The sequence below is a fragment of the Cherax quadricarinatus genome, chromosome 39, assembly GCF_038502225.1.
Source record: "Cherax quadricarinatus isolate ZL_2023a chromosome 39, ASM3850222v1, whole genome shotgun sequence".
Taxonomy (NCBI): domain Eukaryota; kingdom Metazoa; phylum Arthropoda; class Malacostraca; order Decapoda; family Parastacidae; genus Cherax; species Cherax quadricarinatus.
The window spans coordinates 21,967,236-21,985,070 of NC_091330.1; the positions used below are offsets into that span (position 1 = coordinate 21,967,236).

General features: G+C 37.7%; 1 protein-coding gene across 3 annotated transcripts in view; it reads right to left on the reverse strand.

The window, feature by feature from the left end:
* Positions 1-301: 301 nt before the first annotated feature.
* The window catches only part of Dpp10 (Dipeptidyl peptidase 10), a 470,951-nt gene continuing 453,417 nt past the window's right edge, over positions 302-17,835 (reverse strand). For all 3 annotated transcript variants that reach the window (XM_070092527.1, XM_070092528.1, XM_070092526.1), the window contains 4 exons: positions 14,825-14,966; positions 9,880-10,093; positions 8,890-9,107; positions 302-4,104 (listed from right to left, as the gene is read on the reverse strand). In XM_070092527.1, the coding sequence (XP_069948628.1) occupies positions 3,946-4,104; positions 8,890-9,107; positions 9,880-10,093; positions 14,825-14,966 (733 nt within the window). In that variant the 3' untranslated portion in view covers positions 302-3,945. The remainder of the gene's footprint in view (positions 4,105-8,889; positions 9,108-9,879; positions 10,094-14,824; positions 14,967-17,835) is intronic.

Here is a 17,835-nt window from a genome sequence, read left to right on the forward strand (position 1 = left end):
AAATCATTGTCTAAATCTACCGAGTAATTAATGTTACAATGGGCATACTTATAATATGATTGTCGAAGAAATATTAAATGATAAAGATTTGTAATATAAGAGTCAAAGGGCGCATTCCTCTGAAAAGGGAAAGTAATATGTATAAAATATTCATGCACTGATATGTAGAATATTAACTTTAAACTATTGATCGTTGTTGGTCCTTTTATTGTTAGTGATGATAGGCTGGTCACTGTGTATCACTGGGTGAGCCACGCAGCTGCCCAGGCAATGCCCTTGTTACACTGTGTATACAACTGTCCAGGATACACGTTATATAACTGTATACAACTGTCCAGGATACACGTTATATAACTGTATACAACTGTCCAGGATACACGTTATATAACTGTATACAACTGTCCAGGATACACGTTATATAACTGTGAACATAACACAGCCAGCCAGGTTACAACTGACGAAATTTTGAGATCTAAGATACCTGATGCTAAATGATGCTAAACTTGTGGAGAGTGACAGATACAAGAATGACCTGGACACAGTATCTTATTCAAGGAACAACAACAACAATAAAATTACTGAAGATATGAATTCTTCAATGATGGTATATCTTTACCATTATTTAAGTAAAGTGTGCAAAAAATTTAATATCTAAAAATTATTAAGTTGGGCATTTGCGGAAATTCATTCGTCATTATTTAAAATATATTTCTTGGGATGAATAGTTAAATAAAAAAAACATTAGCACATCAGACACTGGAATGTATATAACATTATTTTGACACCAAACCAAAAAATATCATATATCTCATATATCTTATATAGGACCATAGCTAACAAGTTTATATCTCGCATCTTTCATATATAGTTTAACAGTTAACATATGTGGGGGATCATTTAAACCTATAAACAACAACAAAAATGCACAATATATCAGAATAACGTTTGATATCATCTTGCTAGGTAAGCATCAGACGCTCTGAGTCAACAACTACTCAAAACTCAAACTGATACAAGTAACTCCAACTTTGTATGAGCTAAAAGGTAACACAGGTATGAGCGTGCATGTGGTTGGTAACCACAATGCACAGTAATGGCACATTGCATAGTGAAGAGTAGGTATGTGGGCGTGAGGGAATAGAGACTGGCAGGCCGATGTGAGAGATATCTTAAGGGAGCCCATACAGTCTTATGTTATCAAGGTTTAAATTATATGTGCCTACTGTCACTAGTTCAAACCTTCCCTGAAATCTTAGCAATTATAATAAATTCTATATAATATACTGAACAGCGGTGAAACTAGTTCATTTTAATTTCTTGTTTGATCAGAGAGACTTACATCATAAATAATTAGTTATATTACACCTGATACAGGATAAAAACCCTGTCTTGGAACCACTTTATGCTCACTATATAACAACTATATCAAGATTTTTTTATATCTATCGCTGCTATTCCAAAACTGAGCATATAAAGTCTTGCTACGTGGATAACAACTCTTGCATATAGTTTCTCAGTTGTGTTACATATCTCTGTGCCTATCAACAGTATGGTATACAATACCGACAAGATGAATAATTAGACACATGTGCAACATCTGGGTATCTTTTTTGTAGACGTTTCGCCATCCAATGGTTTTATCAATGTAAATTGAATGACCAAATTGGAAGACAGTAGAACTATATACATAAGATGAGGTAATCAGTGGTTCAGCGTTGGAGTTGAAGAACACCGTAGTCGTGAAAAATCGTCTGACTTTTCACGACTACGGTGCTCATCGCCATCTCCAACAGTTAGGGATTGATTACCTAATCTTTTGTAAATAGTTCTATCTTCCAATTTTGTCCTTGAATTTGTATTGATAAAGCCACTGGATGGCGAAACGTCTGCAATAAAGATACCCAGATGTTGCATTTGTCTAATGCCTCATCTTATCAAAGAGACGAAAGTTGACAGTGCCGCTGTTATTTAGGTCCCATGAGTAAATCAGCTTTTTATTTTTTTAGCAATGTAGTCCCTAACAAATGCATTTTTTAGTACTATACCAGATTAAATAAAAACTCTGCTATCAGTAGTATTCATTCAACAATTTTAAAAACAAATATGATAATGCAGAACCAGTCTGCATACATTTCTTATGGTACAAAATTTAGAAATTACCAGTCATATAAAATTACTTCATATTTTTTACCCTTATTTGATAAAAAAATACTTTGACATTTACTTATAATCAAACACAATAAGTACATCACTGAATTACGTTACGCCTAATAATGAAGCTTAGTATTTAAAATTTTCACATACAAATCATACGACTGTAAACAAACAGCCAATACACCAGTCATATTTTTATCCATAAATACTGAATACTGGAGAAGGAAATTCCTAATGAATATAATTTTTGGCCTAATGACACTGTGGCATCACTTATCATGTGAGTTCACTGTCACATGAAGCAATGATGTATAATAGTTGTAACTAACAGAAAACTGGGTCGTAACTAATGTTCGACGCTTCGGTGTACACTAGAAACTCTTCAGGTATTTTCGACTATTGGCAGAGAAATCATACATACTGAAATTGTAACTCTTTACACGAACATTATTTGAATGGGGCTTAAAAGTCAGCACTGTCTAAATAAGAATAGTTTAGTGTCATCTTTTTTTCACAAGGATATAGAAAAGCAAGCTTATGTATAGTAACAAAGCCTAACAAATTTAAAAGAAGAATATTAAATAGATAGGGTTGCCAATAAAAATTAATTTCCGATAAAACTAATGACTTCAAGTCCCACTGTTTTAGCCAAGAATGAATTTTAGGTTTACCAGGTTGTTGCTGCCTGGGACTCTCCATCTTCCAGCCGATCTGTTTATTTCGGATACTAAAATCTTCTGTAAAATATTCAAAATCTTATTTGAATATTTTGATCTAGCTGAGTACAAACATGAAGTGCGTCTGCGTCTCTCTGGTGCTCAGCAGAAGGAGGATCGAGCCTCCACCACGTCTTGCACTGAATGACTCACTTAAGTTGAGCGCTTAACGTGAATTATTAGCAAATTCTTATTGACAACTCTGAACATGTATGAAGGAAAAAAAAACCGGGTGTAACATTAATGAGTGTAGTTACGTGCTGAATGATTGTGTCAAACTATTTCTATCTTCTGGTGAATGGGTCACTAATAAAAGTTAATAAAGTACAGTACCCATATCGTGCACTCGAGTGGATAAACTGGTGACTATAAAAGTATGACTCCTTAAACAAAATTTTAAGTGAATAATGTAAATATAAAGTTACATAAAACTTTTCAGAAGAATTGATCAACCTTGTAGCGATTCCTGACAAGAATATAATATTGTCAAACTTACTCATGAATTACAATCTAATTCTGAACTATGAGAAAATAAATATTTATATACATACTTATCAATCTTTTAAAAAGGGGAATTAGTGACATTTCAAGTCACTAAAATTTACATATATACTCTATTTACAAACTAAAATAAAATAAAAACATATGATAAATTAGGTCTATAATCATTAGTGACTATTGTAGTTTTAAAGTGTCATCAGTAACCAGCGAGAACAGTCACAGTAACAAAATGCGACTGTATTAGCAACTGTAACCAGTACAGCGCTCTACTAAATCTTCACCAATATTATTGATGCAAAAATCTTTATGCATTGTACTTCAGTTTCACCATAACACATTTTACAACTAAAAAAGGGGGCTTTATGATTGACAGTTTTCCACTTTTAAATATTAAAAGGTGGTTATCATCTACTTTTGCCTTCACATCAGTCAATGATGTCCATGTATGTCTAACACTAATTTAAGAGAGGTCACTGTTGTGAGGACTGAGGACCACTGTAAAATATCCAGACTTGGTGAGTCATCCATCTTCAATTAAATACAGAGGGTCTTACTACCCTTTTCGCCATTATATTTACAGATAGCCAATCTCCTCAATTTCCTTCTTCTTCTTTTTAATGAGGAAATAGAGCTCTTTGATGGTTGGGCGATAGCACTCTGAGAGGAACTTGTTCATAGTGCGGTACAAGTGCTCCTTGACGCCAGTCAGGCCATGGTTCTCATCTGCGTATGTCTGCATGGGAAAGGAAAGGGATAAGCAAGAAGACAACATATTACCATCACAACTTAGCTAAGGGTATATTTAATTTTCACAGACAATGTAACATATTTATGAAGATGTTAATATCTTATTTTAAATACCTATAAGTTCTGAAGAATTGAAGGCACATTTTAAATACAAGGGCCTGTGGCACTCCTGGAGTACAACTAGCATGTATAATAGATGATACTGAGATATGTACGCTACACGTCTCAGTATCATCTATTATACACTATTTCAATTTGTAATAGATTAATTTTGCGTATTTCTTAATATAATTCATTCGGTACTAGCTGCTTAGTTTTTCAAAGGTAACCCCCCAATGCTGGTTCACATTACTGTGATAGAGAATTTCAGCGGCTTTTCTTGACTAAGAATACAGCACCCATTCCTCCTTTACTTAGCTTACGTTACGTGGCCCTCCGGAGCCATGTAACGTAAGCTGCTTTTGCGTCCCCATACCAGGCTGGAAAGGTAAAATGGTCTGAATCCGTTCTTAGCGTCCCCGAAATGGAAGTTTTTCGTGGAGATAGCCACCTGGACCTCCTTTCCCTCCATATATTTTCTCTTTCAATGGGATTGTCCAGGCATTATGGTTCCCCTGTCGAAGTCATTTGTGCCCTTCAGGACTATAACTTGTCATTAATAGGTTTGCTGGAGACTAATATCTTCTATTATGAATTATAATAATTTTCCCACTGCTAATGTTAGGCTGATTGGTCTGTAATTTGATGGGACTATTTCTCGCGTTTTTAGAGAGGAATCACGTTAGCCATCTTCCACATATCATGTAATGCCCATTTGCAGTGGCAATGGATTTGTCCTCGGGTTCACTAAGTTTTCGTATGCCTCTGCACTTCCTGACACATTTGCCAAAGACTGTGCTTATCTTGGTCAATGCTATTATTAATTAGTCAGGTTTATCTGCGCTTCTCCTTTCTGCAGACTGTGACCATCTGGGTGAGCCTGTAGGGCAACTTCACTGTGCTTCTTGACCTTCACCCCAGAATGCGTTGTAGACCACTCTGCTCCGTCTTACCTAATCTGTGGCTACCCCTTATTTTTTTTTTTCCTCCGGGTAACCTCACTTCTGACAAACCAATATGGGATGAAGATTGCTCTATGCTAGATATGAGGGGTAATTTTCTAGACTCTAGAGCCGTTCCAGATGCTTTTGGATGTTAGCATGCTGAACGATGCGTCCTCGATCCATGACATTATTCATATGGACGCCTCCTGGGGCACAGACCTTTACGTGTGTTCCAGATCAGCGTATCAGGACTTCGGATAATCTTCTTTTTCAGGATTTGTACGGCTGTGGTCATTTCCCTCTGTGTTGTAGTCTGGGGGATCCAAACCTTATAGTTTGCCCTCCGTAGTGGAAGCTAAAGATGGCAGACTGGACACCTGAGGCTCGATCGCAGGTGCCCTTAATAATTTCCTTGATGTGCAGAGAACTTGTGATCATTTCATAAGTGTCGTTCTAAGGGAGGCATGTGGTCATATATCCTGGATTAGATCCTTGAGGCTCTTTCTGGCACTGCCTTTTTAGAAGAGACAGAGAAGTATCGCCAGATTGCGCACACAGCCTAGCACTGCCACAAGATCCATTGTTCGCTAATGAATGAATCGATCTACCAGCGAATGTTGGCTAGCATGAGGGAGGTGTTGAGAAACTACTAGTAGATGTCCTGAGTCTGTTACTGTCATGCACTAGAGTATCTTGTCAAAGCATTGCTTTGTAATCAAGATATCTGCGGCATGTAACCTTTAATATTTTAATAAATTAATATAAGTAAATTTGCTGTTCTAGCAGGTTGTGAATAACTTAGAAACGTCAAGTTAAGGAATGATGGTTACGTTAAAGGGTTGTTCACAAATTTTAAAATGTATTAATATAAAATTCTTTCTTAATTCAAATGGAAATAACGAAAACATTTATTGCGATTATGTAAATATGGAAGAATTAGCCAAAATATTCTCATTTCAAACTTACAGGAGTGGTGGCGATGCCTTGTCTAACGTCAGGTGTGATCTGGGCTATGAATGAATAAAAGTCAATGTGATCTGGGAAGCAGTCTGAGAAAGTGACAGGTGCAAGAGTGAATAATTTTATCATCCAAAAAGAGAACTTTGGAACCCGTCGCCAAAATATTCAGTGGTCCTATAATTGTAAGATAAGTTTGAGATTAAAATTAGTGCTAATTTGTTCAGTAAGTTCTTCCTTTCATTTTCTTTATTTCAGTGTTCGTGTATGTTAGGCATACGAGTATAAAAAAAATTAATCCTTAAAATAAGTCCTAAAGAAAATTCAATATCTGAAACACACATTCCAGTGTATTTATTTTACACGTATATATTTTTTTTTTCAAATCCATGAAATCCATGTTTTGATACAAACAATTTGCTCATTCCTTTTCCGTCCTAATTCCACATTGTTGTTTAGTAATTATATATTTTGTCTTTCCTTTAAAATCTTCGATAGTATGTTTTCCCTCTAACACTTTGTCAGATATTTACATGATGATGATTCCCCTATAATTCTCTATCTCTTATCCTTTCTTCCTTGTGCAAGAAAGGAACAAACGCTCTTTACCAATCCTTAGGTACCTTCACTTCTTTTATATATACAACAAATAAATGTACTAGCCATTCCAGAATAGAATCTCTGCTCTTTTTATCATCTGTATTAATGTCATCCTTCCTCTGCGTCTGACTTCCTTTAGACTCGCCTCAGGTTCCTGTCTTACCAGATACTATTCCTCCCTGCATGAACTCTCCACCTCTTTATCATCATTATCTATATTTAACAGTACCTCTTCCGTCACTTCCAGTTTTAACAGCTAATCGCGTTCATTCTTTACAGCTATGACCATCTTCCCGAAGATTTTTCACCCAAAATTAGTTGATAAATACGTTTTCTGATTTGTTTAGTTTTTACTCTCCATATACTCAGCCTTTATGTCATTTTTATTTCAATGTAAAATCTTTTCGTATGTTAATTTTTTTTTTTGAATAACTACTTTCTTAATCTCATCATTGCTCTTCCCTGGCGCATCCGACCTCATAAACACACACACACATCTCTTCTCCATACTCTTGGTACCTCATTAATAAATTCACACCATACCCCCTCGTTATTACTTTCTCTCGTTCTAACTAATCTTTCTCCCGAGGATTATTCATACTTCCCACTAACTGTCCCCTTCTCCAATACCTTTCACTTAACTTCACCCACTAACACCATTCTCACTGTACTTGCTCCTCTACTTTAGTTACCATTAAATACCGATCTTACATATTAGTCGTTCCTAAATACCGATCTTCTATATCAGTTCCTCCTTTAAAATCACATTTGTTCATAAGTCTGCCTATTAGTCTTTCATACATTAATACAGAGCGTATCAAGTTGCGCTCCTTATGAACTGTATTATACCTCGTATGCTTATTTATCGTCTTTTCCCGAAACATAATTAAAGATTCCTCTTGTCACTTACCCCTGCCACTCCTAAATTTCTTACTATGCTCTCTACACCTGTTTCCCATTTTAGCATTAAAGTCTTTATAAATAATCATTACTTAACTTGTTTCAAACATCCCTAAACATTCACTTAATTTTTTTTACACGCTGGGCGTCTCCCACGGAGACAGGGTGACCCATAAAAGAAAACACTTTCACAATTACTCACACTAAACTGACAGTTTAGTAGTCACTCTAACAGCAAATATCCCTAACCTCTTCTTTAAAGTGAAGGCATTGTAGGCCTACTTCCCACCTCCAGGGCTCAATATCTCCCAGAATTTCTTTCCTTCCTCTACATTTCTCTCACCTCTAAACATATACAGGATTAACGAACTAAAACTCATACCACTGGAAGAATGAAGGAGCAGAGGAGTTTAACATATTAAGAGAGCTAAATATACCAAAAAGGTAGACATCAGATTGCTCAAAATTATGTAAACAGAAAAAGGGAACATAAATGGAAGCTATACACCAAAATGTACTAGGGAGTTACGAGAGGAAACTTCTTTAGCATAAGGGTAGTAAGACGGACCTTCAAAATTACTATGATAAGGGTCTTCTTCATCATGAGACACAAACATTACCACCTTCATTACGAGGATGGCACGTAGGATCTTCAGTATGAAGGTGTGAAGGACCTTCAACACAAATGTAGTAAGTAGCGCTTTCTTTAGGATAAGGGTGGTAAGGAGCTTCTTCAACACGAGTGTAAAGAACCTTCTTCAGCACGAGTGTAATAAGGACCTTCTTAAGCATAAGGTTGGTAAGGGTCGTTATTAATTTCAGGATTGTTAAGCAGGTGAAATTCCAGGGAAAAGGTTGTGGGGGAGGGGGGGGGGCAAAATCTATATATACACGGATACAAAAGTATATGCGACTAAGCACATGGGGTTGGGTAAGTATCATAAGGAGATGAGATTCGTCACCCGCACACACACAGAGAAGTGAGTACACCTCACCTCAGCAACAGCGAGCAATAGACAAATATTCAGCAAAGACTGCACAAACACCTACATATATAGGTCGTGTAGAAGACGCGTCACTGACCCCAAGGTGCTTGTTGCTCTCAGTGGCCTGCGGGCCACATGCGGCCCATGGGCCAATTGGACCACCCTGGTATAAATAATGACCTCTCAAAAATAGTAATGATCTTTTTCAAGTTAATGTTTAAACAATTTAAACTTTTGATAAGCAAATCTAAACATATACTGATGCAAAAATCTGAAGATAATTACCATCTGCTGGAAGAGGACTCCCTCATCTACCAGAGCCTTGGCCAACATCATGGAGTGGTGGTAGTGAACATTATCATCAGCTGTACCATGGATTAGAAGGAAGGTCTTCTCTTTTAGGTTGCCAGCCACCTTGGTGGCATCAGCAGCCTCGTAGCCCTTGTAGTTGCTACCAGGATACACGTGTGGCGAACCCATGTACCTTTCAGTGTACACAGAGTCTGAAGAGGCAGATACACTATATATTACACTGAGATGTTACATAATGTACTTGATCAACTATTTTTCGGGCAATGTTAGAAATATTAGAAAATAATATTTACTGACATAATTCAGGGAGCTGGTGTAGTGGTGAGCTGAAATCAGAAGACGTTATTAGTGGGAAACGTTTTTCTTAAGAAGAGAGCTACTAAAATTGCGACATTATACATAATAAAGTTACGTATTTCTTCCATACAGATATTGGCAATGACTCTTGAATAAGAATTCATTAAAACATTTATAAATCGCATGATGTCCCTAGAACTTTATATAAACATAATAATGTAGGTAAACACCCTTATGAAGCCCAGGAGTTGGACCCCAACTCTGTCAAGCATGGTGAAAATGTGAGTTGAATCGAATGTCAATTTGTTAAGATATGTATTACTTAATGCTTCACTAATGATATTATTGCTAGCAAGGTAGTTCACTAGGACGCTCACCAACTTCCTTGTCAACTACTGCCAGAAAAACAATAACAAATAGTCAACTGGGCTGGGGATGCGCACACTTATTTATCTCAGTTTTAAAGAGTATGGGAGGATGTTCAAATAGTAATCTATATCTGAAAAAAAATCAATGAAAGGCCACTGACATTTGAAAGATTGTTGTGTACGTAACTGTTTCGTGGGACAGACTTCATTATCTGTATCCATCCACTCTGCGGGACAGTGTTCGGTGGTTGAGTTTTAGCGAATATCAGAGTTTTATAAAAACAAGATCATGGTTTACCGTAATGTTCCCACCGAGCAACTGGGGCCACAGCAATACCACAGCTGAAGACTTTATCAGCATCTCTTGCTAAGGCCATAGTGGTAACATAGCCACCGTAGCTCCAGCCCCAGATAGCAATCCTGCGCTCGTCAACGAAGTGTAGATTGTCACGAAGGTATCTGGCAACTGCAAGTTGGTCGTCCACCTCCTTCCCTCCCAGAGCATGGAACACCTACCACAGGCAAGCGAGAACATACACATTGTAATATTATTATAATAAAAAAGAAGCGCTAAACCACAAAGGCTATGCAGCGCTGCAGGGTAGGGAAGGAAGCGAGGGTATTGGGCGGTAGAAGGGGGCAGGGATGATCAGTAGGTTACAGAAAACAGCGGGGCAGGGGATAGTGCGGGGGTAGAGGGCAGCAAGAGATTGAGGTAGAAAGGGCTGAAGGTATCATCAGAGTTTGTGAAGTAAGTCAGTTGTTGTCAAAAAGTCAATGAGAGAATCCGGATGAAAGGTGGGTCCATCAGCGAGAAGGGAAGGTAAAGAGAGAGCAGCGGAGCGAAGACGACGCTGCAGGTATATTCTGCGTGCTCGTTGATAAAGTGGGCAGTCTAATAGAATGTGGCTAACCGATAATGGAACCTGACAATTCTCACTGAGAGGAGCAGGGCGCCTCTCCATGAGATAACCATGAGTAAGACGAGTATGGCCAATGCGAAGACGGGAGAGAGTAGTCTACCAACCTCGACACTGGTGACAAGAAGACGGCCAGTAACCTATACTCAGTTTAATAGATTGAAGTTTGTTACCGAGCAGAGTAGACCAACGTTGTTGCCAACGGGTGTGAAGGTGGGTAGCTATTACAGCAAAATAGTCCAGAAATGGAACACCTCTATATGAAACTGGTAGGTCATGTACTGCTGACCGCACAGCAGTGTCTGCCTGTTCATTGCCCTGCACGTCAACATGACCAGGGACCCAACAAAAAACAATATCTTTATGCTTGGTAAAGATGCGGCGTAGCCAAAGTTGGATACGGAGGACTAAGGGGTGAGGTGTATCAAATTTCTGTATAGCCTGTAAAGCACTAAGGGAGTCTGAGACAACCACAAATGATGACACAGGCATAGATGCAATACGGATAAGTCCTGCAAGAATGGCATACAATTCAGCAGTAAAGATATTAGCCGAAGATAGTAAATGCCCTCGTACGACGCTGTCCGGAAACACTGCTGCGAATCCTACGCCGTCAGAAGACTTGGAGTCAAATGTGTACACTGCAATGGCATGAGAATGAGAGTGGAAGTGGTCAAGAAAAAGAGAGCGGGAAGCTACCGTAGACAGTTGGGCTTTCGAGCAAGGGAGTGAGAATGAACAGACTCCAACAGCTGGAACTTCCCAGGGGGGTAGGGAAAAGTGAGATGCTACATGAATATAGAAAGGTGGTAATTGAAGAGAAGACAAGAGCGAATGTAGGCGAAGAGAGAAGGGACGGAGCAAACAGGGGCGGCGAACAAATAATGTCTACTAATATCGGTGACCATTCTATAAATGTAAGGATTGCGGAGATCATGAGAGGGTACATAGTAGCGAAGGCAATGGGCATCACGGCGATCGGATAAGGATGGAACGTTCGCTTCTGCATAGAGGCTCTCAACAGGGGAAGAGCGAAAAGCACCAAGGCATAAACGTAATCCTTGGTGATAAATGGGGTTAAGGCTAGAGAGAGTAGCAGGAGAGGCCGCTGAATAGATCTGGTCACCATAATCAAGTTTCGATAAAATGAGGGCGGAATGTAGGCGAAGGAGAGTTCGACGATCAGCTCCCCATGAAAGATGAGCAAGGGTCTTAAGAAGGTTCAGCCGGCTGTGACAAGTTGCCTTCAGAGAGGTAATGTGAGGTTTCCAGGATAACCTACGGTCAAAGAGAAGGCCTAGAAAGCTGACTGTATCACGTTCAGGGATACGGGAGCCAAAGAGGTAAAAAGGATGACCGGAGATGACAGAGCGTCTAGTGAAACTAATTTGGTGAGTTTTGACACATTGTAATAATAATAATAATATAAAATATCTTTATTTACTGCAGGTAGATGTACATGGTATACAGTCCTAGCTGACATCAATGGCATACTACTATATAGAAAGCCGCTTGTTATGCTGAGCATTTCGGGCAAATTAGGTCAGTTTTGTCCCAGAATGCGACCCACACCAGTCAACTAACACCCAGGTACCCATTTTACTGATGGGTGAACAAAGACAACCGGTGTAAACACGCCCAAAGCGCTAAATCCGTCGGGTTTTATGTCTGATCCACGGAAGCGGAGGGTAGAAATACTTCTTATCATGACTGTTTACCAACATCAAGGCACCTTTTTAAAAGATACCACCTGGTGGTTCACACTTACACTCACTCACCCATTTGACCATAAACAGAAATATTAATCTCAATCTTAAAATAATGAATCCTATGATACTCCAATACTGAAACTATGTACTGTGCCAAAACAAAAGCATTCACATTGCTAAACTCACAAACTAGTATTTAGTCACTTAGCCATAATACCAACTTACCTCATAATTTGTAATATTTTAAAATAAAGAATTAAACTAAGTCTGCCCGAAATGCCTAGCCATGCTAGGCGTTCTAGTGGTACACTCTGTAATCATTATTTAACTACATGTAAACCACAAACCAACCAAATTCTGTAAATTCAACATTGTAATCTTTATAGAGAATAAACTTTGAATTTGAATTTGAATAAAAACATCCTCGTGTCGACTTATGGCTCGGTGCAGCTGCCACATATATGCAATGACTTACAGGATTTCAATATTTTCAAATCAAAAAATTTTTATATAAAATAAAAGTCACAGAACTTGAACAAAAGGTAGAATTTTAATGATACCAAAGCAAATGGCAATTCAATTAAATTTAAGCTATTGTGTTCTGTTTTATTTTACTTATAAAACACTAGAACATCTGCACTCAGGGCTTCAAACATGGCATTCTAACATCAAATTAACACTATCATCTTGACCAATTCTCTCTCACATTACATAAATCATGATCACAACGCAAGAATATTCAAAGTTAATTTCTTACTTGCCCGAAATGTTCTACATAACTATGGTCTTTCTGCATACACAACTAAATATCACTCATCTCTGTACAAACATTGTATCATGCTGAAATAAAATTATTATTATTACTTTCCAAAATCCATAGCAATATTTTGCCCCATGTTATCATAGGCAGTAAACACTGCAAGTTATATAGTGGAAGGCGACTGAGCATTTAATAAGAATATTCATGTGAACCATTTATTGGAACACCTGAAGAAAAGGACATGAAATGCTTAGATTTTATCAAGAATAAAATGAGTTTTATGTCATGACAACTGAAAGAGTTGTAGCAGCGTACCTCAAAGTTTAAAGTCAAAGAAAACCTTAACACACACACACACACACAAAAATACAATATACAAAACATACATTTTTTTTACAGTAAGATACAATGTAAACTAAGGAACATGACTCACGAAATCGTAATGACACGATTGTAAACAAACCACACTACGGGTGGGGTTTGAACCCGCGGGTTCAAGCCCCACCCGTGGTGTGGTTTGTTTTAAACTAAGAAAATTATTTTTACATTTGTCGATTAAAGAAAAAACTGCATTATTTTGATCGAAGTTTTGTATATATTTTATGCCCGTTTCACATACCCACAATTACTGAAGTCTTTATAAGGAGCACCAGATACTGGCTTATCATGCAAATGAAACTTGTTAATTAGTTAAGCAATAAAAGATATGTGAAATGAATATACACTTGCTTAACAAGTGTATATTCATGTATCGATGCTATTTACAGAGAAATATGAGGAAAAGAATACAATACAAAAAAATGTTATCCCTGAATAGAAAACAGCATTTAAATATGTGGTTACGGAATGGTAGTGTTGTGATGGAGTCATGAATGGAGACAATGGTAGTGTTGTGATGGAGTCATGAATGGAGACAATGGGTTCATTCTCACGCATTGCGGCATGAACCGCTATTGTTACTTTGTCTACTTCAAAACTATTCTCAGAAGATTCGTTCCTCAATAACAATGAAAAAAAGATACGTAATTGAGGAGACAAAGACTATTTTCGAAAAAATGTTTTATATAATCATACATGTTCTAGCAGTCTAGACCTCAAAATTAATAGCTTTTATAATAGATCCGAGAAGGGTACGTCAGTTGAGTAAATGGGACAGATTATACACCTGCTAAAAAATAACATTATTCGAAACGCCACATTGGCATTGGCATTGCATACATTTAGAACTTGCTGACACAGTATACAAATTCATCTGAGTCTGCTTAAGTATTACATGAAATTGGTTGAAATATATGATTTTTTAGATAGGGAATATAACGAAGTTACTGTATAAGATGGAGGAAGGTCAGATATACTGTAGGCTACAGGAGAGCTACAACTGCAATAGTTACTTTCTTCACCACTGACAAGGTGACAACAAATGTGCACATGACAATGGCATTTGTAATCATCCACTAATTACTGGAAGTCATCCAAAAATATAGGATAATCTGTACCATGATGTATAGTACACAAATAACCTCCACATAGAAACTCATGACGACGTTTCAGACCGACTTGAACCATTAACTAGCCACACACTGATATTAAATGATGGATGAACTACAAGTGCCTTGGCATTTCGTCTACCTTTAATAAATGTGTGACTAGTTAATGGTCCAAGTCGGACCGAAACGTTGTCCTATGTGCGGGTTATTTATGTATTGTTCCAGTCCGGTCATTGTCCCTTTTTATTTTTCATGACGTATAGTAGTATACAATAAGCAGGAGTGTGAGCAAGTATATGCATAACAATGGGTAAGTGTAACTAGCAGACTAGGCTGTCCCTCCCTGTGCCAGATGTGTGAACCTCACCTCGTGCTTAATCTTGTCACCCTGGAAACCAGAGCCACGTCCATCGATCATAGCGTATATGATGTCTTTCTTGGACGCAAGGAAGGTGCCCCACGAGATCCTCATCTTGGATGTGACTGCCTGGGCTCCGGGTGCAGCATACCTGATGAATATATATGTGAATGATGAGGAAGCTGTTAACTTCATATGTGTTCCTGAGGATTACATGAAACTTCCTGTTTGAAACAAAGATTGGGATGTAATGGAATAAAAGAGGGCCATGGTGAAGCTAATCCCTAAAAAAAACGTAGGGTCGCTAAAACATATACCAAGAAAATCTTTCAGTATAATAAATTATAAGACCAAGCCTTACCTTTCATGATATATTACTCTTCTCCACCTTCATCCATTTAAAACTTATAGTGGATTGCTGTTACGCAGGTTTCTGCATTAGTGTGAAGTTTATAAAATAAGATGTTTAAAGTGAAAAAAGTGCTCCATAATTGTATAAATAATGTCATCATTTTGGCTAGGTTAGGTAAGATTCGTCAGGAGCAAGACAAGTGTTTCCTGACGCGGGTCTTAATCAGATGATGACCAGCCGTTGGAGCTTTTGGCCATCTGACCGAGGCCTTTCGCTGGCTTACCGGTCCACTCCCTTAAAAAATATGGTTATAGTTATAACCATATAGTTATTAATTTGTGGGCGCTTTTAAGGAATGAAGTCACGGAGTGAATATTGTAACAATAATGTGACTACTGTAACAGCGCCTCTAGAGGGAGAGAGAGGTGGTGTAGTGAGGCAGCCAGCATGGAGCAAACTACCTTTTACTAGTTTGTTATAATTCTCAGGCCGTAGGCTGGTTTTCGGTTTATATTTATGCTCACATGGGCCCTGGTCCGGCCGGTGTGTTTAGGTAACATCTGAAATAATAGCGCATTTAACAGGAGGCTAGAAGCTGCCTAGGACAGTGTAGTTATGGCGACCCGCTGGTACCTTGCATAATTTTTATGTCCTAGCCTTAATTAACTAGTAGCGGTGTACTAGAGTATTTTGTAAAATGTGAAATGCATTGAAGGCAGGGTCTGAGTTGTATATAATGATACAGATAATATATGTATATTTTTCTAAAGGTGAGTTTATCTGCCCTTCCTAGTTATCAAACCTCAAGTATTAACCACCTGTTTGACACTTAGTTTACGAAGCATGGGGGCTTAGGGTGGCTGATTTTTACCCTCCCCCTTACTTCCATGTTAACTTCGTAACAACTGCCAACACTAGACATGAGTTGTAAATATTATGGATGGTGAAAGTTGTAGTTGTCATCAGGTACATCTTAAGAACGTGTAGGAAAATGGTTTCCAGAAACAATGTTTTTTTTTTAGAGAAGAATGTGACTTCTTCATGAGAGTTTAATATTTCATATGTTGTAAGAAAAGTGCAGAACCAACAAACAGTGAACCTAATTGTAAGTTTGAATTAGTACAACGGTTGTTTATAAACGAGTCAGAGTAGGTGCACTGGTTGCTACACTTATTTTGCTGAGCTAAATAAGAGAATGCAGACGATAAAAATAAATATGCTTAATTCTATTTAGTGGAAGTTAATATAATGGGTGTGGCACTGTGCAGTGTGCATTCGGCCAGTTATGTAAATTATAATTATGCTATAAAAATAAGCGATAAACCTGAATGGGCCATACAGTGCCGCATTGGAGAGTGTGGAAAATTTTGGATTTTCCTAAATTCAGCATGTGTAAATATGAATAAAACAATAACTGTGTAATAGAATATGATGCTGATTTGACCCTTTCGAGAAATTTCGAGTGAGGGGAGGTGTAGAACAGCTACTGAGTGACGCGGACAGGGAGACGCCATTTGTAATTTGTGAACACTGGTTGTCGTTGGAAATTCTGCTAATAATCTAGCGTCTTCCGAGCCAAACTGGGGGAGGTTTCGGCCTGAATTTGTAATTAGAACCCGTGTTAATGGCCCCTGCTGAAGAACTGGAACAGGAAATTTGAGGGACCTCAAGAATTACGCGTGGATGGCGGAAGATAAGGGATACGAACATCACTCACAGGAAGTGCGTCATTTGTCCTTGCATTTAGTTCTCTAGCTGATCAGTGAGGGTCTAGGTGTCAGGCAGGTTTTGTGGTGTGATCCATTTACAGTAATTAAATGGTAACTGGTAATGCGAATTTCTTTTGTGTACCCAGCAAGCCTCATCATATACAGTCCACAACTTTAATTTACCAGAGTAGCTAGTTTTAATATTGTAATTATTAATTTAATATCAGGTCTAGCTTTTTGTGAGTGGTGAAGAAGTGGGCATCGAGGGAGTTACAGTTCGGCGACCCACTTACCTCACCCAAATTATTTGCAGGTAATAATTCAGGTAATACCATGTAAACCTCATGTAGGTTTTTTACTCACAGAATAATAATAATAACAAAAATTCACAAAAGAGGGGATGTGTACAGTAGGGGTTAGTGGAGTTGAAAGTGCAAGTTTAAAATAAGTCAGAGTTAGTGCAATATGCTATTTTTCGGAGGAGTGTTATGTTTCGACACTCAGAACCGGAAGTGTGTTGTGTTTAGACACTCAGAACCACAGGAGTGTTGTACACACCGTACTAAAAGAGACATTTTTGAGACTCAGCGTTGTGTAAGATTAGTAGACACAAACTGAAGTTACCTAACCTAGTGAATATTTGGGATTTTACTGGACTAAAAAAAAAAAAAAAAAAAAAAAAAACTGATTCACTTGCCTGAGTTTTTTTTTCAATAAGTAGACTAGTTATGAGATTGTTTAAAATAGATGATCTTGACTTTAATAAAAAGCTGAATAAAATGCACTTATTAAGAAGATATTTGAAACTTATTTTGCTTTATCAGATTACTAAGCATGTATTTATTTGTTATTCTCATAATTATTGAGGTGTTTGAGACTGTGTTTAATGTCCAGATTGTAAAAAAAAAGTATAATTTATATATCATGGATAAGCAATAGTGATGTTAAGTATGGTGAAA